Genomic DNA, 21,155 nt, shown 5'->3' on the forward strand with positions numbered 1-21,155 from the left:
TTCCTCCTTTGACCCGTAGACCAGGGTGCATTAGCAGCTTTTAAAGCTTATTGTTTAAAGTGCACAGTTAAAAGGCTGATTGCAGCCACTAAGGGGAATAAGGACAGTGCTCTTCAATTTTGGAAGAGCTTCAACATCAACAATGCAAGTGTCATTATCCTGGAGGCCTGTGGTGATGCCAGTAAGGACTGCTTGCATACAGTTTGGTGGAAGCTTCTTCCAGTTTTTTTTCAAGATTTTAAAGGCTTTGGTCCATAAGAGGAGCTTCCAAGAATTAAAGAACATTGTGTTGGTCTTGCGAAGCAAGTTGGATTTGAAGAAGAGGAGCGTGAGGATGATGAAGAGCTGCTTGAGTCGCACAGCTGATCTACAACGGCTTGTTGCTGAGGGGGCAGTGGAAGCTGGAGGTGAAGAAGGTGAAGCCCAGGATGCAGCACCACGAGAGCTTCACACTTCTGTTTTCTCTTCTATCCTGAGGGAAACTGAGAGGAATTTGCAGCTCTTTGAGGACAACGATTACATTGCAGAACACAGCAGACTACCAGTTCATGGAATAAGATCTTATTTGGCACCCAATGAACAGCTTCTTCATGAATGAAGAAAAAGGGCAAATCAGCAAAACCTGGATGTCTTTTTTAAGCCAATCCCTACGAAATAGCCAGAAGACAATGAACCATAGCCATTATTTCTGGGTTAACTATTTCTCACCCTAACACTGCAACAACAACTTCACCTGAAAGTGATGATGACAACCCTCAGCACTGCATTAACAACAGAGCTACCCCAGAACCTCCTCGCCCATCAATTCATCTTGCCATTTTCTCAAGGTAAGGTGTTAAATCTACTTTTATTTCATTATTAGATATGAATTAAACATTTATGGAAACTGTGCTATCCTTGGTGTTAGGCTTTTGAGTGATTTTTGAGCAATTTTGAGTGATTTTTTTTTGTGGTCTGCCCCTAACCCTGCTTTTCCCATTGGTCCCGCTATTTCTATAGCGTGATTTTCCATAATGCGATGTTGTGCAGGAACACAACTATAGTGTTATAGTAGAATGAACTGTATCAGCAGCGTTCATCCTCATGAGCAATGAGCCTGACACGACAGACAGCCACATGGTCTCACTTACCCAGAAGCTGATTGGCGGAAGAGGCAGAGAGGTTGAACTGCTGCTCAAGATATTTGCCCAGGAAGGCAGCAAACCCTGCGACTACAGCGATCTCCATACAGGCAGCGAGAACGATACATGTAAACACTGGGTTCGACAACAAGTGCTTGGTGACCTTAGGAATCACTGCAACAGGAAAAATAAACCCAAACTGTGAGGCCCTTTCAGCCCAGAGACAGGATCATGAATCATCACCAAGATGACAGCAAGCTTCATGAGTTCTTTACTTCGCATTCCTCATAATTAACCTCCTTCCCCATTACACAGGACCTGGCCAATATACAGAATAAACACTGGCTCTTCATCAGAGGGGCCTGAGTTCAGAAATGCTGAATGAAGGCCCCCTTCTATCCTCTGAGGTGGATATTATGTCATGGGATAATATCCTGGGGACCCAGGCTCAAATCCTGCCACGGTAGATGGTGGAATTTGAATTCAGTAAACGTCTGGAATTGAGAATCTAATGGTGACCATGAAACCATTGTCGATTGTTAGAAAAGCCCATCTGGGTCACTAATGTCTTTTAGGGAAGGGAACTGCTGTCCTTACCTGGTCTGCCCTACATGTGACTCCAGACCTGCGGAAATGTGGTTGACTCTTAGAGGAAAGCACAGAAACTGACCCTTTTGTCCAACCAGTCCATGCCGAACGTAATTCCAAACTAAAATAGTTCCACCTCCCTGCTCCTGGCCTTTATCCCTCCAAACCTTTCCTATTCATGTATCCATCCAACTATCTTTTAAACATTGTCATTGTAGCCGTATCCATCACTTCATGAGGAAGTTCATTCCACATGCAAACCACACTCTGTGTACAAATTTCCATCTTATGTCTGTTTTAAATCTCTCCTCTCGCCTTAAAAATGTACCCCCTAGTTTTGAAATTACCCATCTTAGGGAAAAGACAACTATACCTCTCATTATTTTATAAACTTCTATTGGGTCACTTCTTAACCTCCTACATACCAGTGAAAAAAGCTCCAGCCTTTCTTTATAATTCAAACCCTCCATTCCCTCGTAATATCCTGGCAAATCTTTTCTAAACCCTCTCCAGCTTGATAACATCCTTCCTCTAACTGGGCGACCAGAAATGGACATAGTACTCCAGAAGGAGTCTCACCAATGTCCTGTACAAACTCAACATTACATCCCACCTCCTGTACTCAAAGGATTGAGCAATAAAGGCAAACGTGTCAAATGCCTTTTTAACGACCCTCTCCGTATGTAACACAAACTTTAAAGAATTATGTACCTGTATCCCTAGGTCCCTCTGCTCTATGTCACTACGCAAGACCCTACCTTTAATTGTATAAGCCCTAACCCTCTGGGCAATTTTGGATTAATGATAAATCGTGGCCAAGCCAGTGATGCCCTCATTCCACAAATTAATAAAACAGAACAAAATCTCATGGCACTGTTTTGAAGAAGAGCCAGTGAGTTCTCCCAGTTCCTCTTCCAACAGCATAGGGTTAGGGAGTGAGGGTGGAGGTGCTCGTGAGCTACCAAAATTTCAAGGATTACAGCAACTCAATAAAGCAGCTCCTCACCACCCTCTCAAGGGCAATTAGGGCTGGACAGTAGCTGCTAGCCCCGCCCATGTCCCATGTGTGAATAAAAAGACGAAGGTATTCCTCAAGTTGACATCGCTAAAAATAGACCAACAGATTTGAAAGAAAGAAATGTTTCATTTATGTAGTAACTTTCATGACCTCCAAAATACACAAAATAATGTGTAATCCCTGTTAGATAGGAGATACGACAGCTCAGATGAACAGTGAAATAAATGAACAGATTTTGCATTAGTTGAGGAAAAATGTTGGGCAGAGCTCCCTGTTCGCTTTCGTAACAGCAAAGAGAGATCTGCATGAGCAGGCTTTAACAATTTGATGGAAACATAGCACCTCTAAAGGTGCAGCACCCCCTCAGCACTGCACTGGAGAATGGGCCTACCATATACACACTCGCCTTTGGGCTGGGGATTGAAGCTGTGACTCTGACCCAGATGGGTCAGTGCTACGACCTGAGCCACCACCAGGCAGGACTATTGATTGTGAAAGGTTTCCTGGTACACTGAAAGGAAACCAAGGCTTTTCCTGTAGCTTACGAGACTTTTGTGTGGTTGAATTTAATTGAAAGAATGACCATACATGTTCAAGACAAAGTTAAACACAATGTCAACGAATTGAGGTTGCTGTCCAGCCTCTGACTTCCCTCTGTCACCCCATCCATTGTGAGGACTCACTGAGTCTGAGAGTGGGATATGTGAGGACTGGAAGGAATAGGCTGGAGAGAGTCAGTCATGAATGGCTCCCCTTTTCTTGTCTGCAGAGTGACATTGCAGGACTTCCAAGAGACAGGAGCTGAGCAGCACTCATGGGGTTTGCACCCTCCCCGGGCTGTCTCTCACTGGCATATCTTTCCACTGGGATCTGCATCTTCTGCTATGGGATCCAGTCCATTGGGAGCTGGCAGAATGCTGATGATGAGGCAATGAGGGGGGTGGGGTTCAAGGGTATTCAACTTTGTAAGTGTCACAGTTGTGCTAATGCTACCCATATCTCCCAGACAGTCACAGTGAAAAGATAAATGATGAAAACAAAACTTTTACTAAGATGTAGTTCAGAATCTGGAGAGATTTCTCCACAAGAACGTGCATATGTTTTAAAAAGTATGCCCGTAGAAACACCTTTTTTAAAAGAAGAAAATGTAAAGTGGGTTCTGTGTACATTTAGACTTTTAAAAGTAAATTTTGTGTAGGATGTCCTTCCATTGTTTAAATAAAAGTGTTTCCCTCTGATTTAGAGATGCTTATCTGTCCTTTCAGGGAGGTGGAGGGATGGGCGAAGGCTTAATGCTTTTCACATTCAACCTTTTGCCCCACTGGATGGAAGCTGACACACCATTTGAGGCGTGGAGATGGAGATTGTTCATGAGGATGTGTCCTGACTGACCTCTCAGCTGTTGGAAACATGAAGAGGTGCTGGACGGATGGAGGTGTTCCGCTACTCCATTGCTGGGCTTCGGTCTCTCAAATTCCTGCGGGATATTCTGTGGAAGCATGGCCTGCTCACTCTCGGGGATCCGGTCACCCTTGATGGCCAGAGACTGCGGGAATCCGAACATGAAGAGAGCCGAGAAAAAGAGCAAAGCACCGCAGAGCAGAAAGCCTCCCCACCAAGCTCCGATCCAGCGAGGGTCCTCGGGCGAAATGTCCAGCTTACCTGCAAGAGATGGCAGAATGCTGAAAAGCAGCAATCAAATCCAATCCTCACAGTATTTTTTAAAATGTTAAACTTCTGTGTGAGTTTTCTCTTCTCAGGGCATAATCTGAATCATTGTGTCATCGAGACCAGAACAGGTAGCAGCAGGCAGTTTCTGCTGGGAACTTATGTTGGGCCAGTCAACATTAGCTCCTATTTCACCCACAATACACAATGAAAACTGTCACCCTCATGTTTACCCACCTCCACGGCCTTGCCCTTCCGTAGATCTGTAACACCCTTTGAGGTATTTGACCCCACCTCCAATTCTTGTATAACCCACACTTAGGTTTTAACTGGCTACCAGCAATCTCCAGAATATAATGTTTTCAAATTCTGTGCCTATATTCCTCAAAAGTACCAAATGGCATGAGACAGAGCAGGAAGGTGCCGGGTTTGATATCCATTCTGTGATGTCAATGATTTCAAAGCTGCAATAAACTCTCCGATATCCTAAATAAAAACTGAAAGAACTGCGGATGCTGTAAATCAGGAGCAAAAACAGAAGTGGCTGGAAAAGCTCAGCAGGTCTGGCAGCATCTATGAAGAAAAAATCAGAGTTAACGTTTCGGATCCGGTGACCCTCTGAGGAAGGGTCACCAGACCTGAAACGTTAACTCTGATTTTTTTCTTCATAGATACTGCCAGACCTGCTAAGTTTCCAGCAACTTCTGTTTTTGTCTCCAATATCCTCACTAGGTGGCTGATCCCTTGTTCCAAACTGATAGGCTTTTACAATCCCCAATGGCTTGGGGCAGTGGCGCTGTTTAAGATCACACAACATGTCTGAAAACAGCTTATGTTTTGGTTCAGCACAGGTGAGCAAACTCTTGGGCTTTTCACAAACTTCTTTGGTCAGAAATAACACTACTATGTTTTCTCCACATCTGCCTGATTAGCAGCAGATAATCAGGACCATCCAGGAGACCAAGAGCTGTGTGTAACATCTAGAGGTACTCCACATACACACCAAGAGACTCTTGAGTATAACTGTACTCTCCAAATAATATCTCCGAAAGTCAAATCATCCACTGGCTTTCCATGCTAAAACTAGCAAGATCGAAAAAAAACCTCTCCATTCTCCAGTGGGTTGCTAGAATCTTATTAAACCCAAATCTGTTCAAATGGGGTTATCCACATCCAGCATGGTATCTTTGCAGAACGGACTGAAAACAGACAGTGTACGGAAGGTCAATACCAAATGAAATAAATTTGTTCTGGTATTTGTAGAGACAAAATATATAGCAGCCTATAATATGCACATAATGCATAAATGGACACACGGGAGCTATAGGCGCGCGTTGACACATTTGTGCATGTGTGCATGTACAGATGAGTGAGCATGCGTATAAAATTTGCCTGAACATATGTGCACATGCATGTGTGTGAGACAGGCGAAGATTATGCTAAGTATGTGTGCATGTCATAGAGGTATACACCACAGAAAAAGGCCCTTTGGCCCATCATACCTATGCTGCAAAAACAACCACCTAGCTCCTCAAATCCCATTTTCCATCCTTGGCCCATAGACATCTGTGCTTTGGCCTTGCAAGTACACATCTAAATACTTCTTAAATGTTAAGAGTGTTTTTGCTTCTATCACCCTTTTGGTAGTGACTTACAGATTCCTGCCAATGTCTGGGTGAAGAAGTTTTTCTTCACATCCCCTCTACGCCTCCTGTTCCTTAAGTCTATACCCCTGTCCCCCAATCATTGCTCCCTCCACTGAAGGGAGAGGTTTCTTCTTGTCTGTGCCCCTCAAAGTTTTAAACATCTTAACTGTGTACCCTCACACCTCCCCCCCATCCCTTCTGCTCTGGGGTAAATGTGTGCGTGCGTGATTGAGTGTGAGAGTTTACATGTATGTGAGTGTCAGTGACTATATACATGTGAGTGTACAGGTCCTGCCCTGTGACGCACAGAGATATGCCTGAAAGTGTTAAACACCAGCCATTCCAATGTCCCATTGTTTTCCTGTGTGGTGTTGACAACATATAGGGTAGAGGCTTGTGGGAGAGGAGCAGAGGAAATTGGACGGGCAAGAAATAAATAGAAAGGAACAAAAAAACAACAAAGAACCTAACATTAGTGGCAGGATGACCTCACGTACTTGTGTCAATGAAAACCGCATCCACGTAGAACTTGGTGCAAAGGGAGCCGAGGATGAAACCACAAGCTGGGCCGAAAACCAACATGGTGAAGAGAATTCCTAAAAGAGAAAAGGACAAAATACAAAGTAAGGACGATGAGGTAATTAGTTTCATTTGGTGCTTTCTCTGTGCTCAGTCCTGTATTACTCTGGGGATTAAAATGGCAAGTTCAACTAGGGAAAGCGGTTTCAGGCAAGGCACGCCAGTCTGTTACATCTTGAGGTGCCCTTAGTTTTAAATAATAATATTTTTAAAATATAAGATGCTGAACTGACATTGAAAGTATTTGTCAGGTCTCACTGTGTGCTGCACAGGGGATAATGGGGGTGTGGCAGCTGGGGAGCCTGGGAGTAAAGGGAGGAATCCAAGGGTGTAGAGCGGTGGGGTATGGGCCATGGGGGTAGGAGGTGTGTTTAGCATGGGCGTGAGGGCTGATGGGTGTGGATGCAGCTGGCAGGGGAGATGTGGGCGAGGGAATGTGTGGGAGGTGTGAGGGTAAAGGGATGTGGGGGAAGGAGTGATATAGGGTGTGACCTCTGTATTCATCTAGCAACTACTCTCTCCCAGAGATCACAGCCCAATGAGCTGACTCTGAACTGACCACTGCTCGTGGTTTGACAAAGTGTCTGAACACAACATTCTGATTGGTTGCCTTCAAGGAACTCTACCCAATAGGTTTGACAGTATAGCTCCCCTCTCTTGAAGGCCCTCACCAGCTCCCACTGCTGTGCACCGAGCCCACATGCAACTCGGATGCAGGGCTGCAACAGCCTTGGGCCAATACTGCAATAATGCAGATGAAGTGGGACCATGAGAATTGCAATAACATCCTCCATCGCAGGATGGGGGGGGGGGGGGCAGGGGAAATGGGGTCTGGGTTGGTGGAGGGATGTGGGCAGTAGGTCAAAAATAAACACATCATAAATTGGAGAAGCACCAGGACTCATGTCTTCTCTCCTTGGCCCTATGCCAATCAAAGTGCTGTAGGGAGCGATGGGCTTTCTGGGTATAGCCACATTACAACAGTTAACTCTACTCAACTAATTCAATGCTAGGAGCAGAGCCATGGGAACACCACCAGCAGGAAGTTCCCCTGTAAGCCAAGTACCTTCCTGAGTTGGAATCATGTTGCCATGACTTCACAGTTGCTGGGCCAAAAGCCCTGAACTCTGACTGTAACTGCACTGTGAGTATGCCAGTAACCCAAGAACTGCAGTGGTTCACAAAGACAGTTCACTACTACCTTCTCCAGCGGAATTAGGAGAGCAATAAGTGATGGCCCAGCCAATGACACTCCCATCCTACTGAATTTAAAAAAAAAGTTCTGAGGGTTGAAGGGACTCTCTTTCCCCTTTAAATCAACTGGTTCATGGTATGAAGTTGTCATGTGGCCCTTTCTGTTTTGTTTTCACTCAGAGGGGGTTAGATCTTTGGAACTGACTACCCCATGGGTCTACAGAAGCTCCATCATTGAGTACTTTCAGGACATAGATCAATAGATTTCTAGATATGACTGACATCAAAGGATATTCAGACGGTGTGGGAATATGGCATTGAAGATCAGCCTCAATCTAGAATGATGTACTCATGAGGAGCTGAATGGCCTACATTGACTTGGAGTTATTTTGAACTGTTTAATTAGAAGGTGATCTTTCACTCCTCCCTGAGGTTATTTAAAGTACTTTTGTTGATGGCTTACTTTAGCAATTAGACATTTTTTTAATGTTGAGGAACATTCAACTGGACCAATAACGAAACTGGTCAAATTTCAGTCCATTCACACGCTGGGATGCTAGCTCTCTCGCTCTTTCCCTCCTCTAATGTGGAGTATGGTGCCCTCTTGTGGTCACTAATAGCTTTTTCCGTCGGCGTTTCCCAGTGTTGCCTTTATTAGTTAATCCCATTCTTGGGGCTGGAGCATTGGTACCATCTAGTGGCAGCAATTTGCAGTTTTAGAATAAGTGTTAAGAAGGCCATGATATAATGTTTTACATTACCATAGTAATAAAGGTTTTTAACTGGCTCCTTTTGGTAAAAACAACAAAATAAATGCTCCCCTCATCACAGAGGAAAGACTGAGCCGCAGTCCAAAGGGTGGACACTCCCTTGTTCGCTCCACACTGCCCTCCAACCCCACCACACCCGGCACCTTCCCCTGCAACAGCAGGAAATGCTACACTTGTCCCCACACCTCCTCCCTCACCCCCATCCCAGGCCCCAAGATGACTTTCCACATTAAGCAGAGGTTCACCTGCACATCTGCCAATGTGGTATACTGCATCCACTGTACCCGGCGTGGCTTCCTCTACATTGGGGAAACCAAGCGGAGGCTTGGGGACCGCTTTGCAGAACACCTCCGCTCGGTTCGCAATAAACAACTGCACCTCCCAGTTGCAAACCATTTCCACTCCCCCTCCCATTCTTTAGATGACATGTCCATCATGGGCCTCCTGCAGTGCCACAATGATGCCACCCGAAGGTTGCAGGAACAGCAACTCATATTCTGCTTGGGAACCCTGCAGCCCAATGGTATCAATGTGGACTTTACCAGCTTCAAAATCTCCCCTTCCCCCACCGCATCCCCAAACCAGCCCAGTTCGTCCCCTCCCCCCACTGCACCACACAACCAGCCCAGCTCTTCCCCTCCACCCACTGCATCCCAAAACCAGTCCAACCTGTCTCTGCCTCCCTAACCTGTTCTTCCTCTCACACATCCCTTCCTCCCACCCCAAGCCGCACCTCCATGAACTACCTACTAACCTCATCCCACCTCCTTGACCTGTCCGTCTTCCCTGGACTGACCTATCCCCTCCCTACCTCCCCACCTATACTCTCCTCTCCACCTATCTTCTTTTCTCTCCATCTTCGGTCCGCCTCCCCCTCTCTCCCTATTTATTCCAGAACCCTCACCCCATCCCCATCTCTGATGAAGGGTCTAGGCCCGAAACGTCAGCTTTTGTGCTCCTGAGATGCTGCTGGGCCTGCTGTGTTCATCCAGCCTCACATTTTATTATCAACTATGTTTCAGGTGGCTTTACATCATATAAAATAAAACAGAATATGCTGGAGGAACTCAGCAAGACTGGTAGATTCTGAGGTAAAAGGGACAAGGTTAATGTTTCAATGATATGACTTCTTCAGAACTGAAAAGAGTTGGAAAATGGTGGGTAACGCAGTCTGGAGCTGGATGAACGTAGCAGGCCAGGCAGCTTCAGAGGAGCAGGAAAGCTGATGTTTCGGGCTGGGACCCTTCTTCAGAAAAATAAAGAAGGTCCCCTGAAGTTCAGTGCATGGTATGTGAAAGAATGCCATAAAAATAATTTTCTTAAGAAGGGTCCTGACCCAAAACGTCAACTTCCTGGCTCCTCTGATGCTGCGTGGCCTGCTGTGTCCCTCCAGCTCCACACTGTGTTATCTCTGACTCCAGCATCAGCAGTTCTTAAACACTCTGGAAAATAGTGGTTGTTGTGTTGTAGACAGAGATGGGAGGAGGAGTGTGTGGTGTAGCTGGTGAAGGTTCTTATCTGTATCGCCTGGATATCGACCTCCCCTAAGGGGAAAGGTTTCTCTCTATCCACCCTGTCTACTCCTCCTCAGAATGTTCTCTAATGTTCTATATTCTTTCCAAGTTACACACACTGGTTGGGGGTTGGGGACGTGGTGTGGGGTGGTGAGTAGCGGTGTTACTCTGAAAATCCGTGCAGAGTGATAGACCTGCTGATGCTATTCACGGCACTGACCTCTGGTTCTGTAAGGTACCAGCATGATATATATAGCAGGGACAGGAGTGTCAGATCACTCTGACAGTTGGGTCTGAGGGAGCTGGATCAGTGTCAAGGACACTCCACGTGTAAGTAAGGAATGACTTGGTGAAAGGAAACCAACCTATGTGGAATTATTTCATATACCATGCACTGTATCTCAGGGGATCTTCATTAAGTGGGCCCTGTATCTTTTGCATAACCTGGCATAACAAGGTTTTACCAAGTCAGAATGAGTCCTCTCTGTAGTTCAACTGTCAAACTAATGAAAAATCCAGTGAGCTCAGATAAATACCTTTTATTGTATGTAAATCGATACAGCAAAGTCACCAGAGAACTGAAACCCATTTTACAATGTTTCTGAAGACATAGAAAACAAAGTCTGTCAAAAGTATGTATTGTTAAATACATTTTGTAACTAGTCATTTTTCTGCAATTCTTCACCCTTCCCTGAGCTGTAACATTTCTTTCGCCAATGGTAGCTGTGTCCTCAGCCAGCTATCATCCCAAGCTCCAAGATATTCACCTTAAATCTCACTAACTTATTCGCTGTTGCTAGGTTGCTCCTGAAGATTGATCTCTTTGCTAACTGTCCTAAGGCCTCCTCCTTTGGTTTATGCCAATTATTATCAGACTGCATCCCTGTGAAGTGCCTATGAATATTTTACAGCTGCCAAAGGCACCACATTGAGGTGAGTTATTGATAACATGTCTTCCTATTGTCTCTAACTTCTGTTTCCTTAATATGTGGTCTGTATCTGTGATTGATGGTTTCTTCAAACGTAGAAATATCGGGAATAGAAGCAGCAGTAGGCCATTCAGCCCCTCGAGCTGGCTCTAGCATGGGTCCAACAGTAGGATACTCCAAACTCTTCAAAGGTGTGATGCATAGTTGTAAACAAGCTTTGTTGGAAATGTGTGCAGCCATGAACAATGCAATATACATAAAATCTGAATGAATTGCAGATGCTGTAAATTACAAACGAAAACAGAAATTGCTGGAAAAGCTCAGCAAGTCTGGCAGAAATCAGAGTTAATGTTTTGAGTCCAGTGTTCCTTCGTCAGAACAGTCACTGCCAAAGGTCTGGCAATGTCTGTGGAGAGAAATCAGAGATAATGTTTTGGATCCAGTGACCCTTCCTAAGAACAGTCACTGCCAGACCTGCTGAGCTTTCCCAGCAATTTCTGAACATGATATACATCCTGGAATCTAGGTCTAAACTAACACAAAGATGCTGGAGAAACTCACCAAGGGTCTGGCAGCATTTGTGGAGAGAGAAATACAGTTAATTTTCAAACTCAGTATGACCTCTCTAGGTGTTCAGAACAAGTCGTATCAAACTTGAAATCTATCCTGCTTCGCTTTGCACAGACGCTGCCAGACCTGCTGGGTTTCTCCAGTATTTTCTGTTTTTGTTTCAGATTTCCAGTATCTGCAGCATTTTGCCTTTGATTAATGTCTAATCATTAAGTTTCTGTTTCCCGAGGGATTTAGAGCAGGTGGGGAGGGGCCATTTGTAAGACATCTTAATTTCTTGAATTGTGCCAGTGCTACCAATCTAACTGTGTGGAAGGGTTTCCCTCGATGGCTATCCGTTCGCCCTTTCCTTGTGACTTCCAGCTGTGAAACTGAGGGAGCAGCTGCCACCTCCCATTTTGCTTGTCTGCAAACACAGGATGTCACCCCTTTTCTGCTCTGCATTCTCAACAATGGATCGAGCCTTGGGAAACAAAATAAGCTTCAAAGATTCATCCCACTGCTGGTGTCCTGCCTACTGACATTCTTATGAGACAAGTCCTGTTTTTAATTATATGTGAAGGGGATCTTGTCTCATGCAGGCAGAACTCGCATGACTGCTGGAGATCAGCGCCATTTTCAGGAGTTAGTGAATGAACATCTTCATGAATCTTGCTGCCATCTACTGGTCACTTGGTTCCATTTCCATTGAGTTTTACTCATCACACTTTGCTTCTGGGCAATGAAGGTATATATTTTATATATCTATATCTACATAAATATGTACATGTAAAATATATATAGATATATTTAAATATATGCTGTTACAAAGTTTTCAAAGCTTAGTTCTTTGGTTTCCAGTTGTAAGGATATCACCACATAACCAAAATATTAAAGGTCAAAAATCACATGACAACAGGTTATAGTTCAATAGATTTATCTGAAAGCTTTCTGTGCTCAGCCCCTTCCTCAGCGTGAGGCCTGAGGAAGGACCTGAGCTTCAAAAACTTGCATTTTTAAATAAACATGTTGGATTATAACTTGGTGTTATGTGATGTTTGTCCTTGTCCACCCCAGTCTAACACCGTCATCTCTACACCAAACTATTAAAAGTATAGATTGCACGTCCCTGATTTATCATTCAAGTAACCTTCCCTTTATCCTTCTCAGTGTTTCACTTCTGACTAATTTCAAATCTAATGTTGATCTTGCTGTGTGCACTTCCTGTACAGTGTAACCCTGTGTGCCTCACTCTGTCTAAGCACCCTATGATCTGTATGTCCTTGTTTGCTATGTACTGCCTGTACTGCTCACAAAACAAAACCTTTCATTGTACTTAGGTACATGTGACAACAATAAATCAAATCAAATCACGATCTTTTCCCTGGGATTCTCACTTGTTATGACACCCAGGATATTTCCACATTCACAGGATGAAAGCTCTCAGTTAGACAAAATGTCCTGGCAGATTCATGTAAAGAATAATTAAATCATAAACAGGAAGAAGTTGAGGTTCATATTCAGTTCCATCTGTGATGAAAGCACATTGTGGGATAAATTTACTATAGTTTCTGCCTGACCATTGGGCTGCTCTTTCATTACAGAGAGATGACTGGTTTAATCTGTGGATTCCCATACCTCAGGTGAGAGGAGAGTCATTTATGATAACCTCAGCAGGTGGGAATTAAACCTGTGCTGTTGACATCATTCTGCATCACAAACCTGCTGTCCTGCCAACTAAACTAATAAACTCCCATCTATGGTATTGATCACACCTGAGAGCAAACCTTCCAGAACTTGAACAGGCAAGAATGTGGAGCTGAATTGATTTATCCCATATGGAAGTGATCAGGCCTTTAGGTGTCTTGTATCTCCATTCCCTTGAACTCTCACCCAAAGTCACTCCATCTTCTTCACTTGCTCTTCCCAACAGTTAAACTACTGCTTGCATCTGTAATAACTGATAGAATATTTTGTGATTACCTTCGCCTTCACCTACCACATGGATCCAGCTCCTTCACATCATTCATCCCCTTCACCTCTCTCTTGCCACAATCTTGCGATCCTTTCTTAACAAGTGTTAATCCAATTCTCTTCTGAAGCTTCTTCTAGATCTTATAGATCATCTACTCTTATAGATCATCGAAACTCAAACTTTTTATCTCAGAGAGTCATGAATCTTAAAAACAACTGCAACTCCTGGCCTGTGTGTGCTACTGTGCTAATGTGCTAGTGCAGATGTGTGTGCTGTGAAAGTCACTGCTCGAGGGCAGTTATTATTCTCCTTGGTGCCTAGGCTGATATTTAACCCTCAGCCAGCAACACTGAAACAGACAATCTCATCATCATTGTATTGCTATTCGTGGGATCTTTCTTTTGAAAGTTGCCTGTCACATTTCCTACGGGTGACTGCTCCGGAATCTCCCAAGGTGCTACAGAAATGCAATTCTCCCTTCAGCCTGTTCATGATTGTTGTGAGGGAATCGGGGGTGATCGTTCTTTCTCTCTCATCTATCTCATCTCTGCCTCTCTGGACCCTATAATTGACTAAACAGAATAATCCTCAGGTCAGTACATGCTTAGCAATAAGAGCCACGTATTAACACTCACAAGCAAGTGCTTGAATGTGTCAGCAGATTTAAGATGGTGCAATATTTGATTCACTAGCAGCAGTCCTACAGGCCAGCATACCCAGATCACAAAACTCTTTCTTATAAACTGAATTAAATCCCAAACATTTAAGCACATATCAGTTTTAACTGATGAACAAGAATCCTCTTCCTCACAACATTGTCAATTTTCTTTGATCGTTCTCCTTGCTTTCTTCTTTCCCCACCCCCACTCTAATAAACCTCTCTGCCTCTGCAAGGCAAGAAAAGAATTGCACATTAAAGTGAGCCTGGCAGATGTTTAGAAGACCCGAGGCCTCTAATTAATAAGGACTGACCTAAAAATGCCGGGTATTAATGTTCAGAGATTGTTGCGGTGAAAACCAAAATTTCTCCAGCCGTGCCGAACACAGCATGGCATTTATCTTTTTTGCCATGAATCTTTTTCCTCAGCCACACATTATTCACAGAGCAGGCACTTGCTACATGTTTACATCCTTCAAAGACAAACCGCTTGAACAAAACTGTGAGGAAACAGTCCGAGGGGAATCATCTTGAATTTTGCATCCTTTATGCAAATGGCACTGTACTGTACGGTTTAAGAATAGGTTATTTTTATAGTTCTTTAGTTCAGCTGCACATTCGAATAGACCGGTACTGGCATGTTACAAATCACCCAGGAAGTCTGGGTTGTTAAATTAACACATATATTTACAAATACATTGAAGCCTGGAGCTTTTAGAGGCCTACAACTTTCTTTTCATCACTTGCCTAATCAGGAATCGTTTCTGTTCTTAATGCCTGCCATTGGTGTGTGTTGGAAGGTTCTACAACTTGATATAAAACTGTTGTGCATCAGTACGAACAGTTTCCTGGGCCTATCGTGTCCTGGGATGGAAACTGAAACTGGAACTTCTGTATCAGAGGTGGGGACACCACCCGCCGTGTAACAAGACTATCTCTCAGTGGAGCTAACAGTCAGGAATACTTCACAGGTACAGACTTATGTCTGTGCACCCATGACATTAACACGCATGCCAATATTATATCAGGAAGCTAACTCTACTGAAGTAGGGGCAATGCATTCCTCTTGTCTTTTTCTTTTTTCTCGTCTTTTTCCTTTCTCCCCCTTTTCCCATCCTCGTTTTTCTCTCTCTCTGTAATCCGGCTGGAGAGTGAGACAGCAAAAATGAGTTGAACAGTGGAAGTCAATCTATCCCAGCATTCCCTGCACTAGTGGCAGTCCTGTATTAAAAACGTGAATGCAATATAACTCTCTAAGGAGGAAAACAACAGGAATAATCAGCACAATTCCTAAATGGAGGAAAGGACATTGTCAGGGAGAACATCACTCTTCAGTAAATAACTCCACAGATGCTAGTGAATCTATCGAATTCTTTACTGAAGATAGTTGTCGAGGCTGGGCCATTAAGTATATTCCAGGTTGAGAGAGACAGCTTTTTAACCAGTAAGGAAATCAGGGGTTATGGGGAAAAAGCAGGAAAGTGGAGTTGAGGATTATCAGATCAGCCATGATCTCATTGAATGGCAGAGCAAGCTCAATGGGCTGAATGGCCTGCTCTGCTCCTATATCTTACAGTTTCAATTCTGCCAGGAGACTGAGCAGGCCCAGCGTTTCTGCACCATTAATCTTAAAATAGCTTAATTGTAGACTGTGGGCTAAACCTGATTTACTTCAGGTCTCATACCAGGCAACTGCTTGTAAAATTATTTGTGCAATGTGCTTGTAATTTTCTGTCTCGTACAACACTTAATTCTCGTGCACATGAACAGAAAAAGAAATTGAATGAATAGATATTCAATTAACCTGCTCAGGTGCGTATAACACACATGGTATGATCAAATCATACAGCATGGAAACAGATCCTTTGGTCCAACTTGTTCATGCTGACCAAGTTTCTCAAACTAAACTAGTCCCCATTACTTGCCCACATCCCCGCAAACCTTTCTCTTATTCATGCACCTGCCCAAACGTCTTTTAAATGTTGTCACTGTTCCTGCATCTACCATCATCTGGCAGTTCATTCTATATATGAGCCATTCCGTGTGAAAATATTTTATGGGCCGGTCACTTCAGAATTTAAGCAGAATAAACAGATGGTGGGCTGCCCTTTTCTCTGCTTGAAAACACATCAGAACTTGTTTATTCCCCTTTCCTTTGCTATTTTCACATCAGTTTTCAGTTCTCCCAACATCTGGAACAGGTCAGACCTAAATCCAGATCATATAGCCCAGAGGCAGGAACACTAGCGCTGGATCACAACAGTCCAATTTGAATTGATATAGTAACTATTCCAAGTCTCTGCAACGTTTTTTGGAGTGCTGTCAGTGTTGTAACTTAGAGAAATGGAGTAGCAAGTTTGTACACAGGCAGGTCACACAAACAGCAGTGGGCTGACAGACATGGTGACCTGATTTGGTCAAGTTGGTTACCTGTGAAAATACCTTTCTAGTATCTGAGGCCTGGCACCTCATCTTGTGAGGTTAGAGGAGGCTACAGTTTAAGATCTCACCTGAAATACAGCATCTTGACAGAGCAGCACTCTCCCTGTAATGGACTGAACTGTCTGTACATCGAATCTGTCAAGTCTCCCTAGGCCCAGCAAGAAATGGAAATTGCATTTTGACAAGAGCTGTCCTCGAAATAAATAACATGTAAATCAGTGTATACTGTGGTTCTATTCCTCCCACATCACCTATAAACATAAGCATTTATTTATACATCACATAATTTGCAGATAGTGAGCTTTAATTAAGGTCCAATTCAGCAAAGCAAACTGAAGTCTGTGATTACAGCTTTGTTCAGTGCTGAATTGGTCAAAAAAAGTAGTAAGATGACAACTGAATGATATATTGAGTGTGGATGGAAAGGGGGAAATGGAGCCTGTAGTTTTGGATCAAATCTGGAAAGACATAGTCTAACGTAACAGTTGACCTTCTCACTTGAAAGAACATCCTGAAGCTGTGAAACTTTCAGCTTTGCACCCTGCAGCCTTTTTCATTGTATTAGCACCTTGTGTGATATACTGTATGAGGATTTTGATTCCTCACAGCCAATCAGGAACTCTGTGACTGGCATGTCCAATCTGGCTTTATTCCAAATGACATGTTCTCCCTTGGTTTATTCAACTGAACTGGTTGTTGCTTCAAACTGATCTGGAATCACATGACTTTGTTGGCGAATTCATTTCTAGTTTTCTCCATTAAAAATCGTTCCCCTTTAATGTATTTTTAAATTGTTAATCATTGCTGCCCATTCTCGGCTCTGTGGGAATTGGTATGTTCCTGCTTTCAAACTGCAACACCTTAAGGCTGTCTTTGGTCCATTACAGGGAGGGTACTACTCTGTCAAGATGTTGCACAAGACGAGGTGCCAGGCCTCAGATACTAGAAAGGTATTTTCACAGGTAACCAACTTGACCAAATCAGGTCACTGTGTCTGCCAGCCCACTGCTGTTTGTGTGACCTGCCTGTGTAGAAACTCTCTGAGTCTCATTACTCTGAGTTAAGAAGGTGGAAGAAAGTGGAATGCCATAGAATTACAATGCAATAAGGATTTCACAGCTGGACATTTCATATCTCGGGTCCCTAGGTTAGCATAAGAAGTTCCTCATCCTTGTGAAAGATGCTAAGGACAATGCAGAGATCCGTCCTGCATGTCTCAAGTGCAAACATCCAATGTAATAGCCCAGTGCACTATTGAGAGGGTGCTGCACTGTTAGAAGCGCCATCTTCCAGATGACGCGTTTGTCTGAGGTCTTTTTAGGTGGATGAGATATATCCCATTGGCGGTGTTGCTCAGAAATGCAGCACAATCGTTAGCACTGCTACCTCACAGCATGAGGGAACCCAGGTTCAATTCCATCCTTGGGCAACTGTTTGTATGGAGTTTGCACATTTTCCCTATGTCTGCGTGGATTTCTTCTGGTGCTCTGGTTTCCTTCCACAATCTGAAGATGTGTAGATTAGGTGGATGGCAATGCTAAATTTCCTGGAATGTGCATGTGAGGTGGATTTGCCATGGGAGATGCAGGATTATAGGGCAGGGTGGGATGCTGTTTAGAGGGTTGGTGTGGACTTGACATAAGGATTCCATGAGAGCTGGGGAATTCTCACCAGTGGCCTGGTCAACGCTTGTCTCTTAACCCACATCACAAAAACTGGGTTATTGCTGGATGTGGGATCTTCCTATGTACAAATTTCATTTGCTACGTTACAGCACTGACATTTTTCAAAGTGCACTTCATTGGCTGTAAAGCCCTTTAGACACATTAAGATTGTGGAAGGTACAATATAAATGCAGCTGTTTCTATTGAATTTTTTGATGATAATCTAACAGTTTAATGTTTACTATTAATTTACAGATGGCAGCTTTTTATATTCACTTTCTAAAAAACTTAGAATTTCAACTCTAAAGCATTTGTGGTGGAAATGAGTTGACAGAGATGGGTTGCTGGTTCAGAGCTAGTAACTATCAGGAGACTTGTGCTGGGACAGTTGTGAATATCAGTGTGTTTGTGGGCTTTGGGTGAGATCCTAGGCAAGTTAGCTGCATTGCAGTCTGCCTGTAATGCAAGAGCAGCAGGATAGCTGCTGCATGTCATTCCAGATTGATAGTTAATTATTTCCAGCAGGCTGCTGCAGGGTGCTGTTGAAGAACGCATCCAAGAGAGAAAAGGCATCTGAAGTCAGCCTTCGACCTATTCAAATGCAGAGGCCTCGATGAGCAATTTCCGTCAGTGGGCTGGGGAGATTGGTGCATCCAGGACTGCATGAGATTCTCTGCTGAAAATAGACATATCTTGGAGCTGACATGGGATGACCCAGTTGGAAACAGCTTGAGGGAAGAAGCAGACATCATGCAGCTTGCATTTTCAATTGATGAATGATGTGAATACAAAAGACGTACTGGGAAGAATGTGAATTGTGCTTTTTTTCCCCTCACAGTTTATGAAGTAGGCTATAGGGAAAAACTAGACAAATGACGAGAGCAAAGTTTACATTCATAGAATTAAATAGTCTCGAAACAGGCCCTTCAGCCCAATTCATCTATGCCAACTAGGTTTCCTAAACTAAACTAGACCCATCGGCCTGTGTTTAGCCTATATCCCTCTGAACTTTTCCTGCATTACATGCCTGAGGCATGGATTAGCAATACAAAGCACCTAAAGTATCATGCAAAAATTAAGTGTGACTCTTCAGAGAGACAAGATTCATTGATATAGTCTTCACTCTACTTGCACTTTCCCTACATTAATCTTCTTTTATCCTTCTCTTCCGAATATTTCCCCTTTGTTCATCACAGTTCACCTGGCTGTAGGTGTTGGGAGAGTTTTCTTTTGTTCTCCCATAGAGGTAGAAATGGAGGTAGAGCTATCCCAGCTTTCACAGCAGTTGAGAAAGGCCTCTACTGAAGCTATAGACCAGTGTGATCCAGCAATGAAAAATAATGGGAACTGCCTGTGGAAGGAAGACATCTAGGAGAGGAATAGTAGGTAATAGTAGAGGAAACATCACACATCTCTGTTTCTGCTTCTGAATCTGGACAAGCACCACGTCAACAAAGATAGCTGGAGAAATGCACCACTGTCCACTTTAATATTAGTATGCAATGAGAAAGGGTTATGCTGACAGAATTCATATCACACTATCGTTATGGTACAAAAGGAGGCCGTTCAGTCCACTATGTTTGTGGTGGCCCTCCTAATGTGCATTCCACTCAGTGCCACTCTTCGACCTTCTTCCTGTAATCTTGCACATTCTTTCTTTTCGAACTGCCATCTAACACCACCTTGCATGCTTCAGTTGGCCTGCTTCCATGACACTCTCCATCAACATGTTACAAACCCTGACCATTCACTGCATGAATAAGCTTTTGCTCATGTTACTTTTACTTCTTTTGCCTATTACTTTAAACCTGTACCCTATTGATCTTGATGCTTTCCGACTGAGGACAGTTTCTGACAATCAACTCCTCGTGATTTTTGAATACCTCTATTTAATATTCTCCCAACCTTCTCTTCATTAAGTAAAATAGTCCTAAATTCTCCAAACTATCTTCATCACCAGACTTCGTCATCCCTGGAGTCATTCTTGTAAAACTTTACTGCACTCTCTCTAATAGTTTGGTGTGCTTTCTGAAGTGTGAAGCCCCACACTGGATACATTACTTGATCTGAAACTGTACTTGTGTCCCATACATGTTTACCAGAACCTCCTAATTCTTTTACTCTATGTATAAAGTCCAAGAGACTGTATGCATTATTAAGGGAGAGGCAATGGCCTAGCAGTATTATCGTTGGATAGCTAATCCAGAGACCCAAAAAAAGTTGTGGGGACCTGGGTTCAAATCCCACCATGGCAGATGGTGGAATTTGAATTCAATAAATGTCTGGAATTAAGAATCTAATGATGACGATGAGACGATTGTCAGAAAATCCCATCTGGTTCACTAATATCCTTTTTGGAAGGAAACTGCCAGACTTATCTGGTCTGGCCTACATGTGACTCCAGACCCACAGCAATGTAATTGACTCCTAACTGCCCCCTGGGAAATTAGGAATGGGCAATAAATGCTGCCTTGCCAGCACCTCCCTCATCCTGTGAATGAATAAAGAAAAAATCTACTCTCTCAACTGTTCTGTTGCCTTCAATGACTTATGCATGTATATGTCCAGGTCCTTTGACATCCAAATTGGTTCTGCTTGTTTTACGTTGTCTCTCCTTGTTCTTCCTGCCAAAATGAATCACTTCACATTTCTGTGCTTCATCTGCTACCTATCTGCTCATTCTGCTAATTTTTCCATGTTGTTTTGAGGTTCCACACTATCCCCCTTACAGCTTACAATGGGATGGTGCACAGTGATAGAAGGAAGCTCCTGTGGAGCATGGACACTGATATGGGCTCGATTGAATGGCCTGTTTCAGTTTGTTCTATGTGAAAAGACTG

At 43.5% G+C, this 21,155-nt stretch overlaps 1 protein-coding gene across 2 annotated transcripts in view; it reads right to left on the reverse strand.

Annotated features, from left to right (window-relative positions):
• The window catches only part of LOC125467107 (solute carrier organic anion transporter family member 3A1-like), a 187,504-nt gene that overhangs the window by 45,747 nt on the left and 120,602 nt on the right, over positions 1-21,155 (reverse strand). For both annotated transcript variants that reach the window (XM_048562526.2, XM_048562525.2), the window contains exons 3-5: positions 6,539-6,637; positions 4,120-4,389; positions 1,131-1,295 (exon numbers count right to left, since the gene is read on the reverse strand). In XM_048562526.2, coding sequence (XP_048418483.1) covers positions 1,131-1,295; positions 4,120-4,389; positions 6,539-6,637 — 534 coding nt within the window. The remainder of the gene's footprint in view (positions 1-1,130; positions 1,296-4,119; positions 4,390-6,538; positions 6,638-21,155) is intronic.

The sequence above is a fragment of the Stegostoma tigrinum genome, chromosome 33 (genome assembly GCF_030684315.1).
Source record: "Stegostoma tigrinum isolate sSteTig4 chromosome 33, sSteTig4.hap1, whole genome shotgun sequence".
Taxonomy (NCBI): domain Eukaryota; kingdom Metazoa; phylum Chordata; class Chondrichthyes; order Orectolobiformes; family Stegostomatidae; genus Stegostoma; species Stegostoma tigrinum.